General features: G+C 38.5%; 1 protein-coding gene across 5 annotated transcripts in view; it reads left to right on the top strand.

Moving 5' to 3' along the window:
* Positions 1–16,528, top strand: part of LOC129178688 (cell migration-inducing and hyaluronan-binding protein-like) — a 182,743-nt gene that overhangs the window by 103,207 nt on the left and 63,008 nt on the right. For all 5 annotated transcript variants that reach the window (XM_054771148.1, XM_054771150.1, XM_054771151.1 and 2 more), the window contains 5 exons: positions 591–661; positions 1,921–2,016; positions 6,085–6,206; positions 11,297–11,444; positions 14,610–14,801. In XM_054771148.1, the coding sequence (XP_054627123.1) occupies positions 591–661; positions 1,921–2,016; positions 6,085–6,206; positions 11,297–11,444; positions 14,610–14,801 (629 nt within the window). The remainder of the gene's footprint in view (positions 1–590; positions 662–1,920; positions 2,017–6,084; positions 6,207–11,296; positions 11,445–14,609; positions 14,802–16,528) is intronic.

The raw sequence follows: 16,528 nt of genomic DNA, 5'->3' as shown, positions 1-16,528 counted from the left end.
TTTTTATTAAAAATAAATGGACATGTTTAAAAAAATTTTTTTTTAAGAGTTTCACAGTTCTTAACCAAACCATTCCAACATAAAAGACATAAAGACAAGGGCATTCAGACTAACAATTTTCCACATCCCCAAAATTCCCAATTTTCCTTTCACATTTTCCAAAAACAAATTGCCTGTGAGCTGAAGAATTCTTACTTTTTCCACATTCCTCAACCAGCTGAAACCATTCCAGCACTAAAGCATCCAATATATTCTGAACATTCAGGATGACAATTTTCCTTGTTCTGCATTTTCCACACAAAAATTCCCATTGAAATGAATATGATTTTTCCACATTTCCAAACCTATTCAAACAATTCCAGCATCAAAACATTCAGGATAACAATTTTCTGCATCCCAAAAATTCCCACATTTCCTGAAATGCAACATTTTCCAAACACACAACCAGTAGGGGGGCACCAGTTGGGGGGAAATGCAAAATAAAAGGCAAGTCTTTACCTTTGTGACGCATGCTGGTATATTTCTTATGATACTCTTTTTCCTTTCTGGTTAGTTTTTCATAATCCATCTCTGTCCCTTGTCCTCCTCAGACATCCATGGTCTTTGATAGTGGTGAAAGGAAACCTCTCTTCTGCTGTAGAAGATCACGCTGTCTATCAAGGTAGGAACCTATGCAGTGTTGCTTGCTTTGCATTCAGTGATAGACCAGGGGTGTCCAAACTTTTTCCAGCGAGGGCAACGTAGTGAAAAATGAAAGCATGCAGGGGTCACTTTGACGTTTGGTAAAGCAGCACATGGAGAAATGCTAAGAAGTTATATATATTTCATGACATACCTGCATTTCAGCTTTGTCATTTAGGTGAAATGCTACTATAATTATATATTATTTTATTACGTGTTTATTGATGCTAAATGGTGATTTTTTTTCTCTTAATATTTGGACTTTATTATTGTAAAATTACAGCAGTTTGTTTTTTTATTTTCCAACTATTTCAACTTACCTCTTGTAAATGATCTTCTTATAACTTAATTATATTGATTAAACGTATAATAATAATTATATTATATATTATGATTACAAGATTTATTTATTCTAAATATAAAATAAAATGTAAAATATAGATAAATGATATTTATTTATTATATATTCTCATAATATTATAACGTTTTCTCCAATCTTATTGTCCACAAATGACAACTTTTTTTTTTAATATTTCAATTTTATGCTACTAAAATTACCGGTACATTATTTTTTCTCATAATATAACTTTATTCTTGTAAAATTGGTACTGTTTTCTCATTAGAATGACTTTGTTCTCTTAATATTTTTACTTTATTCTCGTAACATTTCTGCCGTTTTTTTCATTTCTGCTGTTGCCTTTTTTTGAAAAGAATTTTATAAGCATTTCAACTTGCCTCTTGTTCATTTTCTTCTCGTAATATTTTCTCTTTTTTCCCATAATATTGTAACTCTTTCCCCAACTTAATTTTCCTAAATTACAATTAATTCTTTGTTTTGCTTGATTTTTTTTCTTTTTTGTTTTTTTTCAAAACTTTCAACTTTATGTTACTAAAATTACATAATTTTTCTTCATAATATTACTTTATTCTATGACTGTTTTTCTCATTAGATTACAATTTTTTTCTTAGAATATTTTCACTTCATTCTGGTAAAATTACTCCGGATTTTTTCCATTTTTGCTGTTCGTTTTTTATTAGTTTTCTTGTTAAAGTTATATTTTTAGAATGTGCCATGAGGCTAATAAAAAAAAAAAACAGCTGCCGTTTGAAAATGTCCCGTGGACCGCACTTTGGACACCCCTGTGATAGATGGTCAAACAGTTCTAGTTTAGGATGCAATAGTCATGTTGCTATCTTTATAGAACTTAATGCATTTGCATTATTTATCTGTGTCCACAGGGACAAAAGCCTCCTCAGAAGCCAGAAGCTCTAGTCTTTTTCAACTGAGCTATGCGGAGCATTTCACCGTAACGGCCAGCAGCCAGTGGATGCAAGGTAGCTCTTCACACTTTCGCACAAACCTTGCTCAGACCCAGAGGCATCCCATGTGAGCTGATCAATCCGGTCCACCCCTGCATCACATCTCAATGCCTACTGTATATCAGTGCCTAGGCTGCCATGAATGAACCCGTAAAAAACACTTTATACAGCTTTGTTGCTCCACTTGAACCCATCAAGTCCCTAAGTGACGTATAGGAAACATTTTGTAGTAGTTGTCATGTGACAATCCAAGAATATGGCTTTCCATAAATGGCAGTGTGTCTAGTAAACGCCTGTTGTTTGCAGTGAAAGCTCATTTTCAAGTTCATTTTAAATCTTTTTTAAATCCATTATTTGTGATTGAGCATTCATGACCCTCCAAATTCATGTTTTTTTCATGAAAACATAATTTTTTTAAATTTGTGTGAGGAAAACCCACCATTTTGTCCTGATCTGTGCCATGTGTTTTCTTCATATTGATGTGGTCTGTCTAGGGCCTAACCCTTTACTTGATTAATCGAAACAACCCGCTTCAGATTAATCCACCCAAAAAAATAATCTTTAGTTGCAGCTCCACAATGGTAAGTTCATGAAAAATAGTGGGAAATAAAACCTTGCACTCTGCGAAATATATGTCAGTAATAACAATGGTGATGATTGGACACCACATGGTTCTTAGATATTACTTGCAGGGAGTCATTTGGCCCCATAACTATAGCCCATAGTGTGTGTTAGAAGCAAAACAAAAAAGGCATTTAGGTGCCTGCCATGCTAATTGACGTGTGTGACGGCAGCATACATGAATGCTAACGTTGGTTATTGGATTTCTAAAAGTTCCTGTACTTGGTCATTATTACAGGGCTCACCTGTGGCATTTGGCTTTGTTTTTTTCCTTCTAATTTTTACAGCTTTGCATTGCTCCTCACGATGCTGCACTCTTCTATTGCGCGTATGCTAGCAGGCCCAGCCTAGCCCGACAGACACAAAACGACTGTACGTATGACTGACAAGAGGTCTCATGCCATCTTACAATGCCCAAAGCCGTTCTATGAAGTGTCAAGGTGCTGGTCCAATGCACAGAGTGAGTCCTCTTCCTGCCTGTTTGGAAGCAATGATGAAAACAGACACGGCAATACATGGAGGGAAAATTACCCAGTTCATTTTCATTTATTGTGTGATTAATTTATTTATTAACACGAGTGTTTTTCTGAAGGAGAAATCTTGTCACGTTTTATCTCGTGACACCCCTAACTGTGAGTGAAGGAGACGTTAGTGTTGTGTAAGCATGGGTGTAAATGTCAAGCTGATTCATTGCAAATAGACAGCACTTACCCAAGCAAATTGATGCTGTGTACAGTAGTGCCGTAGACATAGCACAAGGCTTATTTTAAGTTTTTTACCATTTGTGTGTGGTCTGAGAACACCCGCAAATAGAGGGGATCTACTTTATATCTTCAGTGAATTCATAGAAAACAATCTAGGAAAATATCTCAATGGAAAGCCTGACCTGATGTATTTGTACAAAAAAAGACTTAAGACACTCAATAAATGACACTTGTCAATGCTTTTCAATCAATATATGTTCTTTTCTTCAGTTTAAAGTACTTTTGTGCTACACAGAAAAATGTTAACTAGGCCTGTCAAGATAATCAATAAATCAATTAATTGCACGATAAATAAAAACCAACTTGATCATTTTGCCGGCCTCGATAAATTGATATGTGCATACGTGTTAGTTTTTCTCCTCTCTCTCTACCAAACAGGCTGGATGACAGGAGAGTTCACTCTGTGCATTTGCCTCAACACCTGGGCGAGTTGGTACTTAAGCGGAATGAACGGAGTGAGCGAACCCTCTTGTTAGTCATTCAGTCTTTGTGCTACACACTAAAGAGTGCACTACTTTTCAGCTGTGTGTGTCGTGTGCTACACGATCGAATACTTTCTTTGTGGCTGTTGTCTATAAAACACAACCTGATGTCAAATTCAGCCCGTTTTTCCAACGTCATTTTGTGACACGAAAACATTTGTGACAAAGACAATTAAATAAATACAGTCATGGAATGTATGATTAGACCACCCTTGTTTCTTCAGTTTCTTGGTCATTTTAATGCCTGATACAACTAAAAGGTACCTTTGTTTGGACAAATATAACAATGACAACAAAAATAGCTCATAAGAGTTAAATTTTTGGGCAGTACAATGCTATAGCTATTCATGTAAGAACTTGGGTGATTTTGGTTATTATCAAGAAAACCATGGAAATTGCTTGATATCAGCTCTGAAATTAAACTATTATGAGCTTTATTTGTTATCATCATTATATTTGTCCAAACAAATGTACCTTTAGTTGTACCAGTCAATAAACTGAAGAAACAATGGTGGTCTAATCATTTTTTCCATGACTGTAATACAAAACAGTGGAACTTACGTTTCAGCTGCCCTGATTCCCGAAGTATAACACCTCATTGTGCACCAAACGCATTTTGCTTCAACGAGAACATGTACTTTGGCCAAACTCCGACAAAACGTTACACCTCATTAAACGTAAACAAAGCAAATTCCACACATAATGTTGATAACAGTCGATCAAGTGTATATGCAAATGAGCCGACATCTGCATTGACCCACTGAAGTTCAGAGTACTTTTGCAAAATTTGTTGTCGTGACAAGCCTTATGTCAAGTTAAGAAGACATTTAGCATGAAGAATGTAACATCACACATCGTTCACAAAAGTTAACGATATTTTACAACAAAACATCACTAATGTCTTCTACAGTATGTGCTATAGCCACCATCATTTCACTTGAAATGGATCTGTATTCTTCTGGGTTACAATGAGCACCTCAGTAAACACACACGCACACACACACACACACACACACAAGCAAAACTGTTTACTGAGCTGCTGCACTTTCACGTCTTTCTGAGCTGCAATTGATCTTCTCATCAGTAGTCTGCCTCAGTGGTGTTACTGTCTCTGCTTTTGCCAACTCCTTCATATCGGATTCCAATTAGACACTTCTCATCTTTTATCTGCTAGAAAGTGTGCTTATGAAACAAATTAGCCCGGCATACAAACATGACCTCGTGTGCACCAAAGTAGAGGAGGCATCACACATATTAGGGCCATTCCACCGAATCTGCGGCATTTGCGTCCCCAGGAAATAAACTGTATAAATGTACAATAAAATGAACTTGTAAAAAACTTTCTTCATTAAGCAAAGTATCCTGCACATTGATCTGATTGCATATTTAATAAATACAATGTAAAAGATTCATTTAATCTACTTTGAACACTGGGAAAATAGCATTTGTTGCCTTCCCCCAAAATTTTATTTTACCGTGAAATATAATCATTTAAATCCTTCAGAAATGTTATATTTTTTCCTTACAGTAGTCTCTCGTTTATGCCAGTTAACGGGTTCCTGATCTGATCTGATCATCGCAGTCTTTGAATGCATCTTCTGGCTGCCTTATATTTGTATTTTTATGCTTGAAAATGCTTCATTTCGGAAAAAAATACATAACATGCTTAAATATGCATTTTTTTAGTAATAATGGTTGTATTCAATCACGAAACAGCATAATTTATTAATTTATTTTGGAAAAACTGTGATAGACTGAAGCCGTGAAATTCAGAGTGGCGAGCTATTACTGGAATTGTTCCTCCTTATTCCTGGGTTTTCACTCGGCCCTGTTACCCGAACACATGACCCCCTCTGTAGGCCACAGGGAGGCCAAAACTAATTGACTCATTTATTTTTCTGTATAGTTGATGATATTTCAACTAGGACAGGGAATCTCAGCACATTCCTGTTGCCCAAATTATGTTTTTGATGTTATTTTTTAATTTTTAAAATACTTTTTTTTCAATCAGGGCAATATGCTTATTAGTCAATATGCAATTATAATAATGTCATGTGGATATACAGTATTTCATGTCAAAAGTGGAAGTCCCCAACTACTCTACTTGTCTGCAAATGATTCAGACCACATGAATGGACTCCAGGACAAGACTTTGACATAAACAAGTCTGACATTTGCAACCAATATGTGTATGTGTTTGTGTGTGTCCCACACAGAGGCTGAGTGGACAGAATGGTTTGACAGGGATGATGAGAGGGGATCCGGCGACTGGGAGAAGCTAACAGATCTGCGTCAGGCCTATCCCGATCGCCTGTGTAACAGTCCGCTGGACATTCAGGTAAATTGAGTCCATGCAGGTTCTAGCACATTACCCTAATGCAGACATTGATGTGACATCTGACTCTAGTTGTGGGTCCCTTTGGTCCATCTCGCCGCCAATATGCTGGTACATGACACAGTTGCACTATAACACAGCAGCTGTTTGCCTTCCTTACAAGATAAGCGGCCCAGTATTTCCACTTTACATCCAATGCCTGTGGCAAAACAGCAACTGAAGCCAGCAACTGCCTTTTTTATGGCAGCATTGCATTTGTCAGTGCACGCTAATGCTTGCCTCCTTCTGTTGTGCATTATGTGCGTTATACACAAAAATGCCAGCATCTGACCATTAAAATCATGGGCGAGAGTCGTCAAATGTCATATTGACCTTGGGCAGATTAGAAAGTGGTGCAGCATGATGACGCAGAGACGGGCGCGCTCTGTTTCAACTCACAACGAAAGTGCAAACTTCATACCACTTGCAAGTCTTAATGGTGTAATTCGGAACAGTAAAACCAGACTTATGATCAGTAATAGTCACTCTTAAATTGTCTTTGTGTTATCACGTTTATGTGCATTTGGATGCTCTTTTGGTGCAGAACGAAAGGTCAGGGATCAGCTTGGGCTCGGCAAACAATGTACACCACCATCCTATTTGTGGAAAAATTAAAAATGATTAAAAAAATATTTATAATATACAATACATGATTGCATTTCACAACATTTGACTTTGTTGTGTCAGTGGTGTGAAAAAGTGTTTGTCACACTTACATGTTTGAAATCATTAGAACAAATTTTGTGCGGAAAAAGTGATTGCCCCCTAAGCCTAATAACTGGTTGGGCCACCCTTAGCAGCAACAACGGCAATCAAGCGTTTGCGATAACTTGCAATGAGTCTCTTACGGCGCTGTGGAGGAATTTTGGCCCGCTCATCTTTGCAGAATTTTTGTAATTCAGCCACATTGGAGGGTTTTCGAGCATGAACCGCTTTTTCAGGTCATATCACAGCATCTCAATAGGATTCAGGTCAGGACTTTGGCGAGGCCACTTCAAAGTCTTAATTTTGTTTTTCTTCACTTGCTGGTATGTTTCAGCTATAGTCCTGCTGTAGAACCCAAGTTCGTTTCAGCTTGAAGTTTTTCAGTTGACAACAGAATGTTTGGTTCCATTTATCACAGCAAGTCTTCCAGGTTCTGAAGCAGCAAGACAGCCCCAGACGATCACACTACCACCACCATATTTTACTGCTGTTATGATGTTCTTTTTCTGAAATGTGTTACTTTTATGCCAGATGTGATGGAACACACACATTCCAAAAAGTTCAACTTTTTCTCATCAGACCAGAGTATTTTCCCAAAAGGTCTTGGGGATCATCAAGATGTTTTCTGGCAGAATTGAGAGGAGCCTTGATGTTCTTTTTGTTCAGCAGTGGTTTTCATCTTGCAACTGTACCATGCAGGCCGTTTTTGACCAGTGTCTTTCTTATGGTGGAGTCATGAACACTGACCTTAACTGACCTAAACTCACGGCATCTAACGCAGCCGTGTGGCTAACACTCGCCCATACGTGTGTGACAGTTAAGCTAATAAGCCGAAAAATAATTGAATTCATCAGACAAAATTAGCAGCCGTTCTCAGCGGTGGAAGACACCGGGTTCACTTCATCCTCTGGAAGTTTCAGAGTGGTATGTCGTCTTCAAAAAGTAAGTAAAATGTGTTTTTGTCTAAATTAAGGTGATTTTATGGTTCCTTTTTTCATATCATGTAGCCCACATGTGTCAAACTCGTGCCCTGGAGGGCCGAGACGCTGCAGGTTTTCTCTCCAACCAGTTTCTTCAGCAGGTGATTTAATTGATGAGCTCCTTCCCTCAAACTGAAGGTGTTGATCATTAAAATCACCTGCTTTAGTGACTGGCTGGAAAGAAAACCTGTCTCGGCCCTCCATGGCACGAGTTTGACACCACTGATGTAGCCAGTAGCAGGGGAGCATGTTGCCCCCTCCCCAGCCCCCTTAATAAATAATTACTCATTTTTATTAGTGATTACCTATTTTGGGGGCCCTGGCAGTCAAGGGACCCGTTTTCCCTTTATATGGCACCCCTGGCTAATAGCACTCATGATTAATTTTAAAAATGTATAATTAATCCATGTGATTAGTATCGGTATCAGTATCGGACAATTTCCGTCCTGGTTGACCAGTATTGGTATCGGCTGCATAAAACCCTGATCGGAGCATCCCTTATAAAAAGTTTCATTTAAAAACTGCATTTTGTGTTCAGTTGTGTTGTCACTGACTAATATTTAAATTAGTTTGATGATTTGAAACATTTATGTCAGGTGAAGATCCCAAAATGCGGAGCCAGACACAATTCAGGTCAAAAGTAGAGTCTTTAATGAAAGTAGAACAGGAACCAAATAGCAACAGAATCCAAAAATCCACTGAGCCAAAAAACGCTGAAGTAGAACAGAACAACTAAGGGAGCTAAAAAATAAGGCACCGTGGAAAAATGGCAAAAACTCAATGGTGAGCAGGACTGCGTCACAAGGAGCAAGTAGGATGTAGATGAGGCTCAATCTGCACAAGACAACAGGTCTAAACAAATGCACGCAAACAAACTGGAGCTTCACAGGCAGCATGCAGGCCACTAGTAACGATCCCACATCCTCCTCCTCCGCCTGTAACCAGGTAGCTTAAGAGCCCTTGATGGCAGAGTGGCTACAGGTGCGCCTTGTGGCCCCTCCCTCTCAGGGAATGAAGGGATCTAAGAGGAAGCACAACAGAGGTCAAAAGGTGACAGCACAAAATGGAGCGGAACAAAAAAACAGACCCTAACAATTTACTGTAAGTGTGACAAAGATGCAAAAAAATAAAACATTAGGAAGGGGGCAAAACTTTTTCACACCACTGTATAGTACATTTGTTTGGGATGACACATTTTACATTGCCATTCTAACATATAGGAAGAGTTAATTGTTAGAGATTTGCACAGACAAAAATGTATTATTTTCTGTTTTTTGGGTGATTTTAGGCCCAATGAGTTAAAACACACAAATTTCCCGTCTTCACGTTTTTAAACGTTATATGAATTAATAAATCCTGCTGTTTTGTGGTTGAATATGGCCTATTGTTAGACAAAAAATGTTACCTATTTAAGCACATTTTAGATATTTTTTGCCTCAATTAAACATCCAAATTATTAAACGAACAACACTATAAATAGAAGGCTTTCAGAAGAAGGTGTCAGTAATGTTACTGTAATGTTGGGTGAGACACACCAGACGTGATTTTGCTGTGTTATTTAATGTCCAGAAGGCTCTAACAATGTTCAAAACTGTATTAAGAAGGTTGTAAACAGGTTTTCTATGCTTTAAGTACGAAAATGTTTCATTTATAAATAAGGAAGCTTACTTTGCAGAGATTCACTCATCATGGTCGGGTCTGGAACCAAGTAACAGCGATAAATGAGGGACGACTGTATTTTCTAGTAGGCTTCTCACATGTCTTCTGTGATTGCTGTGTGACGGCTTGTTTTGCTTGGACCCAAGATGCAGAGACAAAGGACAGCTGAATACAAAAAATGTCTTCATTTCCAAGCTCATCAAGGGCAGCGAAGTCCATTCGCAAAAATGGAAACAAGGGAGAACGTTAAAAAAGGCAACTAAGTGCAACAAAACCACTCTGTATCAAGCTACTAATTAAACCAAGAACAGAAATAAACAACAAACCCTGATAGACTGCTGAGAGAGGGACAATGAGACAGGCAGGCTGATGCACTAAAAGGTTCATGCAGGAGGTCCTCGGGCTACGTACGCATTTTGTTCCTTCGACGGTGAGTTTTAGTGTAAGTGGGAACTTATTCCTAAATGATCGTAAAATGAACATTTCATTCACACTAATAAAAACACATAAAGGACATATAAAATACTACAGTCATACCAATGCAAGAATGAAAGGAACAGTAATAAGCTTATTGGGAGGAGGAAGTCTCAATAATGCGAGCACTGCGCTGCTTAGTTATCACTGTCCATTTCATAGGAACAGATTTTTCACATGTTGAAAGGTACAATCTTAACCTTTTCATGATGGCCGCGGCATTGGACTGTGCATGCAACCAATGCTGATTTCTCCATTTTCTTCACCATGTCTAATCCCATTTATTTTTCACTCTCACTTTCTTTTTCTTTGACGCATTAGCATCAGAAGAGTCTGCCTCACGCTTGGGAGAGCATGAAGGGCAAAAAGTGAAGTAAAAAGAACAAAAGCGACGTTTTACTTCCTCAGTGTAGCGACACACCACTACGTATTCCTTGGCTGTGTACACGTCACTAATTCTCCTTTTCTTTTTGTACAGTATTAATTAGGGCTGAGCGGGGTACTCGTTTTCGATGAGTTTCCATTACGGGTAATACATTTTTGCTGAGTATGAGCATGAAACGTGTACAGCTCGTCATTATCTGTAGCTGTGCTGAAGGAAATCCTCATTGGGCAGCTACTTATGTATATTCACTCTTCACGCTCTTCACATCCCGAGACAGACTTGCTGTGAGCTGCAGCCAGAGAGGAGCCGTGCCTCACTCACGTACGTGGTGCATTTGACAAGACAAAACTGTAAACGGCTTGTGTTGCGTCGGTCACTGCCTGTTTTGTTTATTTTTCCGTCTGCTTGCTCCTAATTTGGCTGATGATATAAAGTCAGTTGGGCAACCCGTAGTACTGAACGTGGTGCTGTTGAGAAAACTACAATGAACAAGGCTGACACATTATGTCCCTGTTTGCCATCGCTGGATGTTTGTATGAATCACCAACTTCACACAGATCATTCAAAAATAAATAATAAAGTCTTACAGATCATTTACACACATACACAGTACACATATAGCCGAATAATAAACAATAAATATAGCAACTTCTGATCAATCCATGTCAATGTCAGACTTATAATAATGCACCGATTTAAGCCACACGCATTTCCGCTCATCCCTAGTATCAATCGTTCATGGGAGTGTGTGCGTAAACACAACACGTCAGAACACAAAACATTTGTAGTTAACTATTTGACAGCAGCTATAAGGAGTAATAGTCCTTTTTGTGTGTGTTCTTTCTCTCCAGGCCGAAACCCACGATGGCATCCCGTCAGACCAGACAGGGGATGTGATCCACAAAAATGATAAGGATTATGGCTTTGTCTGCCGCAATAAGGACCAAGGCCATGGCCTGTGTCGCAACTACAGAGTCCGCTTCCTGTGTGGGAAACTGGGTAATTTGATTGCTATCAGACATCTTCTAGGCTTTTCAAATGTACAAGGTAGACTTCTGTTTGCTAGAAACAAGTGGTTTTCTATGGATTCATGTGTCGTGTGAAAACAATTATTTAGTCATTAAATGGACAGCAAAAACAGTCCAAATCACTCAACATAGTGAAAGAAGCACAATACAGTATGTGTGTGACGAGAATTTGAAGACACTATCTCTCGAAGCCTCAGCTCAGAGTTCATAGATTCTTTATTTTAACCACATACTGAAATCTGACTGGGCTTGTTTGCATGTACGTGCTCAGAGTTAATACTTTTCCTAAAGTGGCACATTTACATCATATTTAGTTTCCGAGGGTCGCATACAGAAAAGTTAAAAAACATTTGGATATATATTTTTTTTACATTTTTTACAAATGCTAATATAGACTAGGCTAAGAAGTTAGCTATAGTGTACAACAGGTTGCATGTTATAGGACAGGGGTGCCCAAAGTGTGGCCCGCAGCTGTTTATTTCTTAGTGGCCCATTTTAAAAATGAAATTGAACAAGAAAATTTAAAAATAAACATCAGTAATAGAATTTTTTTACAAGAATAAAGTATTAACAGAAAAAATAATCTAATGAGAAAAAGTTGGAATTTTATGAGAATAATGTAATATTGTAATAGTGGAGTAGTATTGTATGTAGTATTGTAATACTGAGGGAAAAAACAGCATTTTTGTTGCATAAAGTTGAAATATTGGAGTTGGAATATTATGAGAAACAAATAAAACAACAAGAATTAGGTTGCAAAGAAAGCTATCATGTTACAAGAATAAAGTCCAAATATTATGGGACAAAAGTCCTCATTATGAGAAGAAAATGTACACAAAGAAAATTTTAATAGTTGGAAATAAAAAAAAACAAAAACAAAAACAGCAGAAATTGAAAAAAACTGCTTTAATTTTTTTTTAGAATAAAGTCATAATATTGAGAGAAAAGAGTCATAGAATACGTAAAATACTCATAGTTTTATGAGAATAAATGCATAATATTATGTGGAAAAATAAGGTCATTTTGGTAGCATAGATTTGAAATACAGCGTTCCCTCGCTACGTCGCGGTTCACCTTTCGCGGGCTTGCTGTTTCGCTGAATTTTTGGGAGTTTTTTGGCTTTTTTTTGACAGCGTATGAACGTGTATTGTGTTCTGCATCCTGATTGGTTAAGGGAGAACCCACGTGTTGTGTCTGTGTCCTGATTGGCTAAGGGACTGTAGACCATTGTCAGTCAAGCTCCTCTGTGCCTTCCTGTACAGTACAGAATGCGTTTGGCTTGCCAAATTTACATAAATGTTCAATCACTAGCAGTGCTGTATGTTTGCAAGTTTTATCCCGGACAACACCCAGAACGTTGGCGAAACAATCTGCACCGTCAAAGGCACCTGCGGTCGCACCCATAAGGCATAGATGGAGGAAGAAGTTGCGGCTGTAGGGCGCCATTACGGAAGGAGGAAGGAAGGAGGAAAGTATGACGACAGGCGCAATATGTTTGAACAAAACAAACATGTTTTTTTTTGTTCAAACACACACACGCACAGGGAGAACATGCAAACTCTACACAGAGATGTCCAAGTGGAGATTCAAACCCAGGCCTGAGGTGGCCGCATCCTGACTGTGCGGCCACCATGCTCCACACAGAAATGCCCAATGGAGATTCGAAGCCAGGTCCTCCCGATCTTCTGACTGTGACTGTGTGGCCAACATGCTAACCACTAGACCACCGTGCGGCCCCGAGGGAACATTGTATGAAAGAATAAATATTTTATTTTTTAAAAGTGTTTTAAACAAAATAAAGTTGTAATTTTACTAAATGAGTATGAAAAGAAAATTACAAAGACCCTTACATCTTTTCTGTTTTCAGTATATTACAGTAATCCCTCGCCACTTTGCGCTTCGAATTTTGCGGCTTCACTCTGTCACGGGTTTTAAGTATATTTTTCAAGTATATATATGTATATATATATATATACATATATATATATATATATTTTTTTGAAAGTATATAATTAATAAATCATGATGGCCGCACGGTGGCCGAGTGGTTACCATCGTGGCCACACAGTCAGGGTCAAGACCTGGGTTTGAATCTCCATATGTATGTTAGGTAATTGGTGACTGGTAATTGGAAATTGGTAATTGGTAAATTGTTCATAGGAATGAATGTTAGCTTGAATGTCTATATGTGCCCTGCGACTGGACTGGTCGTGTACCCTGGACTGGGACAAAGTCAGCTAGGATAGGTTCCAGAATACCCTCTCAACCCTAATGAGGATAAGCGGCATAGAAAACAGATGGATGGATAAATCATGCTGTTTTGTTTGGGTGAATATGGCCTATTATTGGTCAAAAAATAAGCATATTTAAACAAATTGTACCTACTTTTTGCCTAAATGAGGGCTGTAAAACCCTTCACCATACACTGTATACACTTTTCTCAGACAGGCAAAAACATTTTCTCACATTTTTCTCGTTTAAACACTCTCAAAAAAGTTCACACCTTCATTTAATGATCAACCTTAAAGAAATTATTAAATCACTCACACATATTTCACTCATGTGACCTTGCCTTTTCGTCCTGGCGCCGTTCCGCTGTACTGTAGCGTTTTTGTACCTTTGCAATAACATATTGTTGCAGACCAACCAAAGATTCATTTACAAGCTAACAAGCAAGCAAGTTAGTGATGACACGGGAGACGTGGCAGGATGGCACGAACGAGATGGATTGACAATGGTCTACAGCTAATCAGGACGCAGAAAACAATGCGTGGTGCAGACAGACGAGGGACGAGATAGACACTCAACTTCCAAAATGCAATTCTTCTTAAAGGGCCAAGTTTGGCCTGTAACAGCGTTCATACGCTGTTATAAAAAAAAAAGCACAAAACCCCCCTCACAAAATAGCGAATCCGCAAAAGGTGAACCGCGATAGAGCGAGGGAACACTGTCCTTCATATACAAGTGTGAAAAATGGAGAGACACAACTATTCTGGGAATCCGACTTTGTTAGTACATGTAAACCTAGTCTCTTAGGTGTGCTCTATTTGATTCCCGTTCGTTGGTCTTTTGAATGAGATGACCCGATAGATGTTACAAAATAACAGTTGCTAACTCTCAATCTCCCGTTCTGTAGTTCGTCCTCAGGCGTCCATCTCCATTGACCTGTTGTCCAACAGCACCATTTTGGAGCTTGCTGACCGGCCAGTGGGATGGCAACCTAGAGATCAGGTGGTGGTGGCCAGTACTGACTACAGCATGCACCAGACGGAAGAGTTTCACCTCCTGCCGTGCCCTGCTTGCAAACCCAACCAAGTTAAAGTTCAAGGTGAGAAAACCCTGACCGGCGATAAAGCGTCAATAGTTTTGAGGTTTAAATTGACTTTTGGCTATGAATGTCATTGCAGACGTTGTGGAAGCAATTAATGACTTGTTTCACCTTATCAAGGTGATTTTGCTTTAAAAGATTGCAACACATATTGGATAGCAATAATCACATTGTTGACCTTAGATGAAAGAAGCATATTTCAATGATGGTGTCAAGATGAAATATTACAGGATACCCAGAAGTGTGTGCAGTGGTGTGTGTGCGTTTGATTTTTGTTTTCAGAAATGTCTTCTGTCAATTGTGTTTAAAAAAAAAAACACAGAAAAAGAACAACATCTTCACACAAAATCTTTTATCGTACTGTTGTACTCCCCCAAAATACTGCAGAAACTTTACAATCACTGCTTACTTATTTAACTCATCTTTTAAAGTACAGCCTTAATGGTGCTCATACAGAGAGGATGAAGTATATGTAAATGTGGATACTGATTGGTAGTGGGAAAACGTTGCCATCAATGGAGTGCAAAATACACGATATCCCTAAAGTTTGTACATATAGGCAAAAATGCATATATTACACAATTACAGTCCTTTGCCACTTTGAATTTTGTGGCTTCACTCTATTATGTTTTTTCAAAAATATATTCATTGACAAATCATGCTGTTTCATGGTTGAATACAGCCTGTTATTAATTTAAGTTTTGTTTTTGCCCCAATTAAGCATTTTCATGTATACGCTCCTGATCAAAATTTCAACACCAGTTGAAAAATTTACATTTTGCACTGTCGGGGATGGATGGCAAGGAAAGTTTACAAAAATTGACATCAGTTCCAGACAGTGGATGGCCTCCATGCAGCCATCTTCACCACCTGGAGCAACATTCCCACTAGCCTCCTGGAAACACTGGCATCAAGCATGCCCAAACACATTTTTGTGGTGATGAACAAGAATGGCGCAGCTACTCATTACTGATTTTTTTTTTTTATTTATTTCTATTTTAGGGGAGTTCCTTTTTTAAACTTAAACTTTTTATCAGCTGATTAACAGCCTATTTTTGCAATAAATTGCTTTTTTATCTCACTCCCATTTCTTGTTTTTTCATTTTGAAGCCCTATTTCGAACCTCCTGAAGATCCAACTGTGGAAAATGTAAATTCTTGCTGTTTTTCAACTGTTCTTAAAGTTCTGATGAGGAGTGTTTATGTATGTGTACGGATGTCCACACTGCAGGGACGCCCTGGACGTCACACACGCAATGTTACATTGAACATTCTACATACACACAGCAGAGACATGAATAGGAAAGTTATTTTGTACAAATGCACCAAGGAAGAAATGTCAGACAAAAAGCAGTAGGAAGGTTTAGTGGCTGAAGGGCAGTCAACTGGCTCCCTTCCAGCAGTTGTTCCCCCCATTTGGTTCATAGAGAGAGACCCTCTGATTCATCAGCCAAACCCAACAAAAAGAGCTACCAGTCTCCACAGAGGAATGCCTGTGCTCTGACCATGACCGCAAGTACCTCTGCTATCCCGTCAGGTATTCATTATCTGCTATGGGAAAAGTGGGTGTGGGAAGTATGGGTTAGCCTGAATGTTTTGATGCTGGGATGGTTTGAATGGATTGAGATGTGTAGAAATATGACATTCATTCAATGGGAATTTTGGAGCAGAAAATGTGGAATTCTGAAAACCTGGAAAATTATGGAATGTTAAAAACAGAGAGCCTGA

The sequence above is a fragment of the Dunckerocampus dactyliophorus genome, chromosome 3 (genome assembly GCF_027744805.1).
Source record: "Dunckerocampus dactyliophorus isolate RoL2022-P2 chromosome 3, RoL_Ddac_1.1, whole genome shotgun sequence".
Lineage (NCBI taxonomy): Eukaryota > Metazoa > Chordata > Actinopteri > Syngnathiformes > Syngnathidae > Dunckerocampus > Dunckerocampus dactyliophorus.
This window is presented reverse-complemented; position numbering and strand designations above follow the sequence as displayed.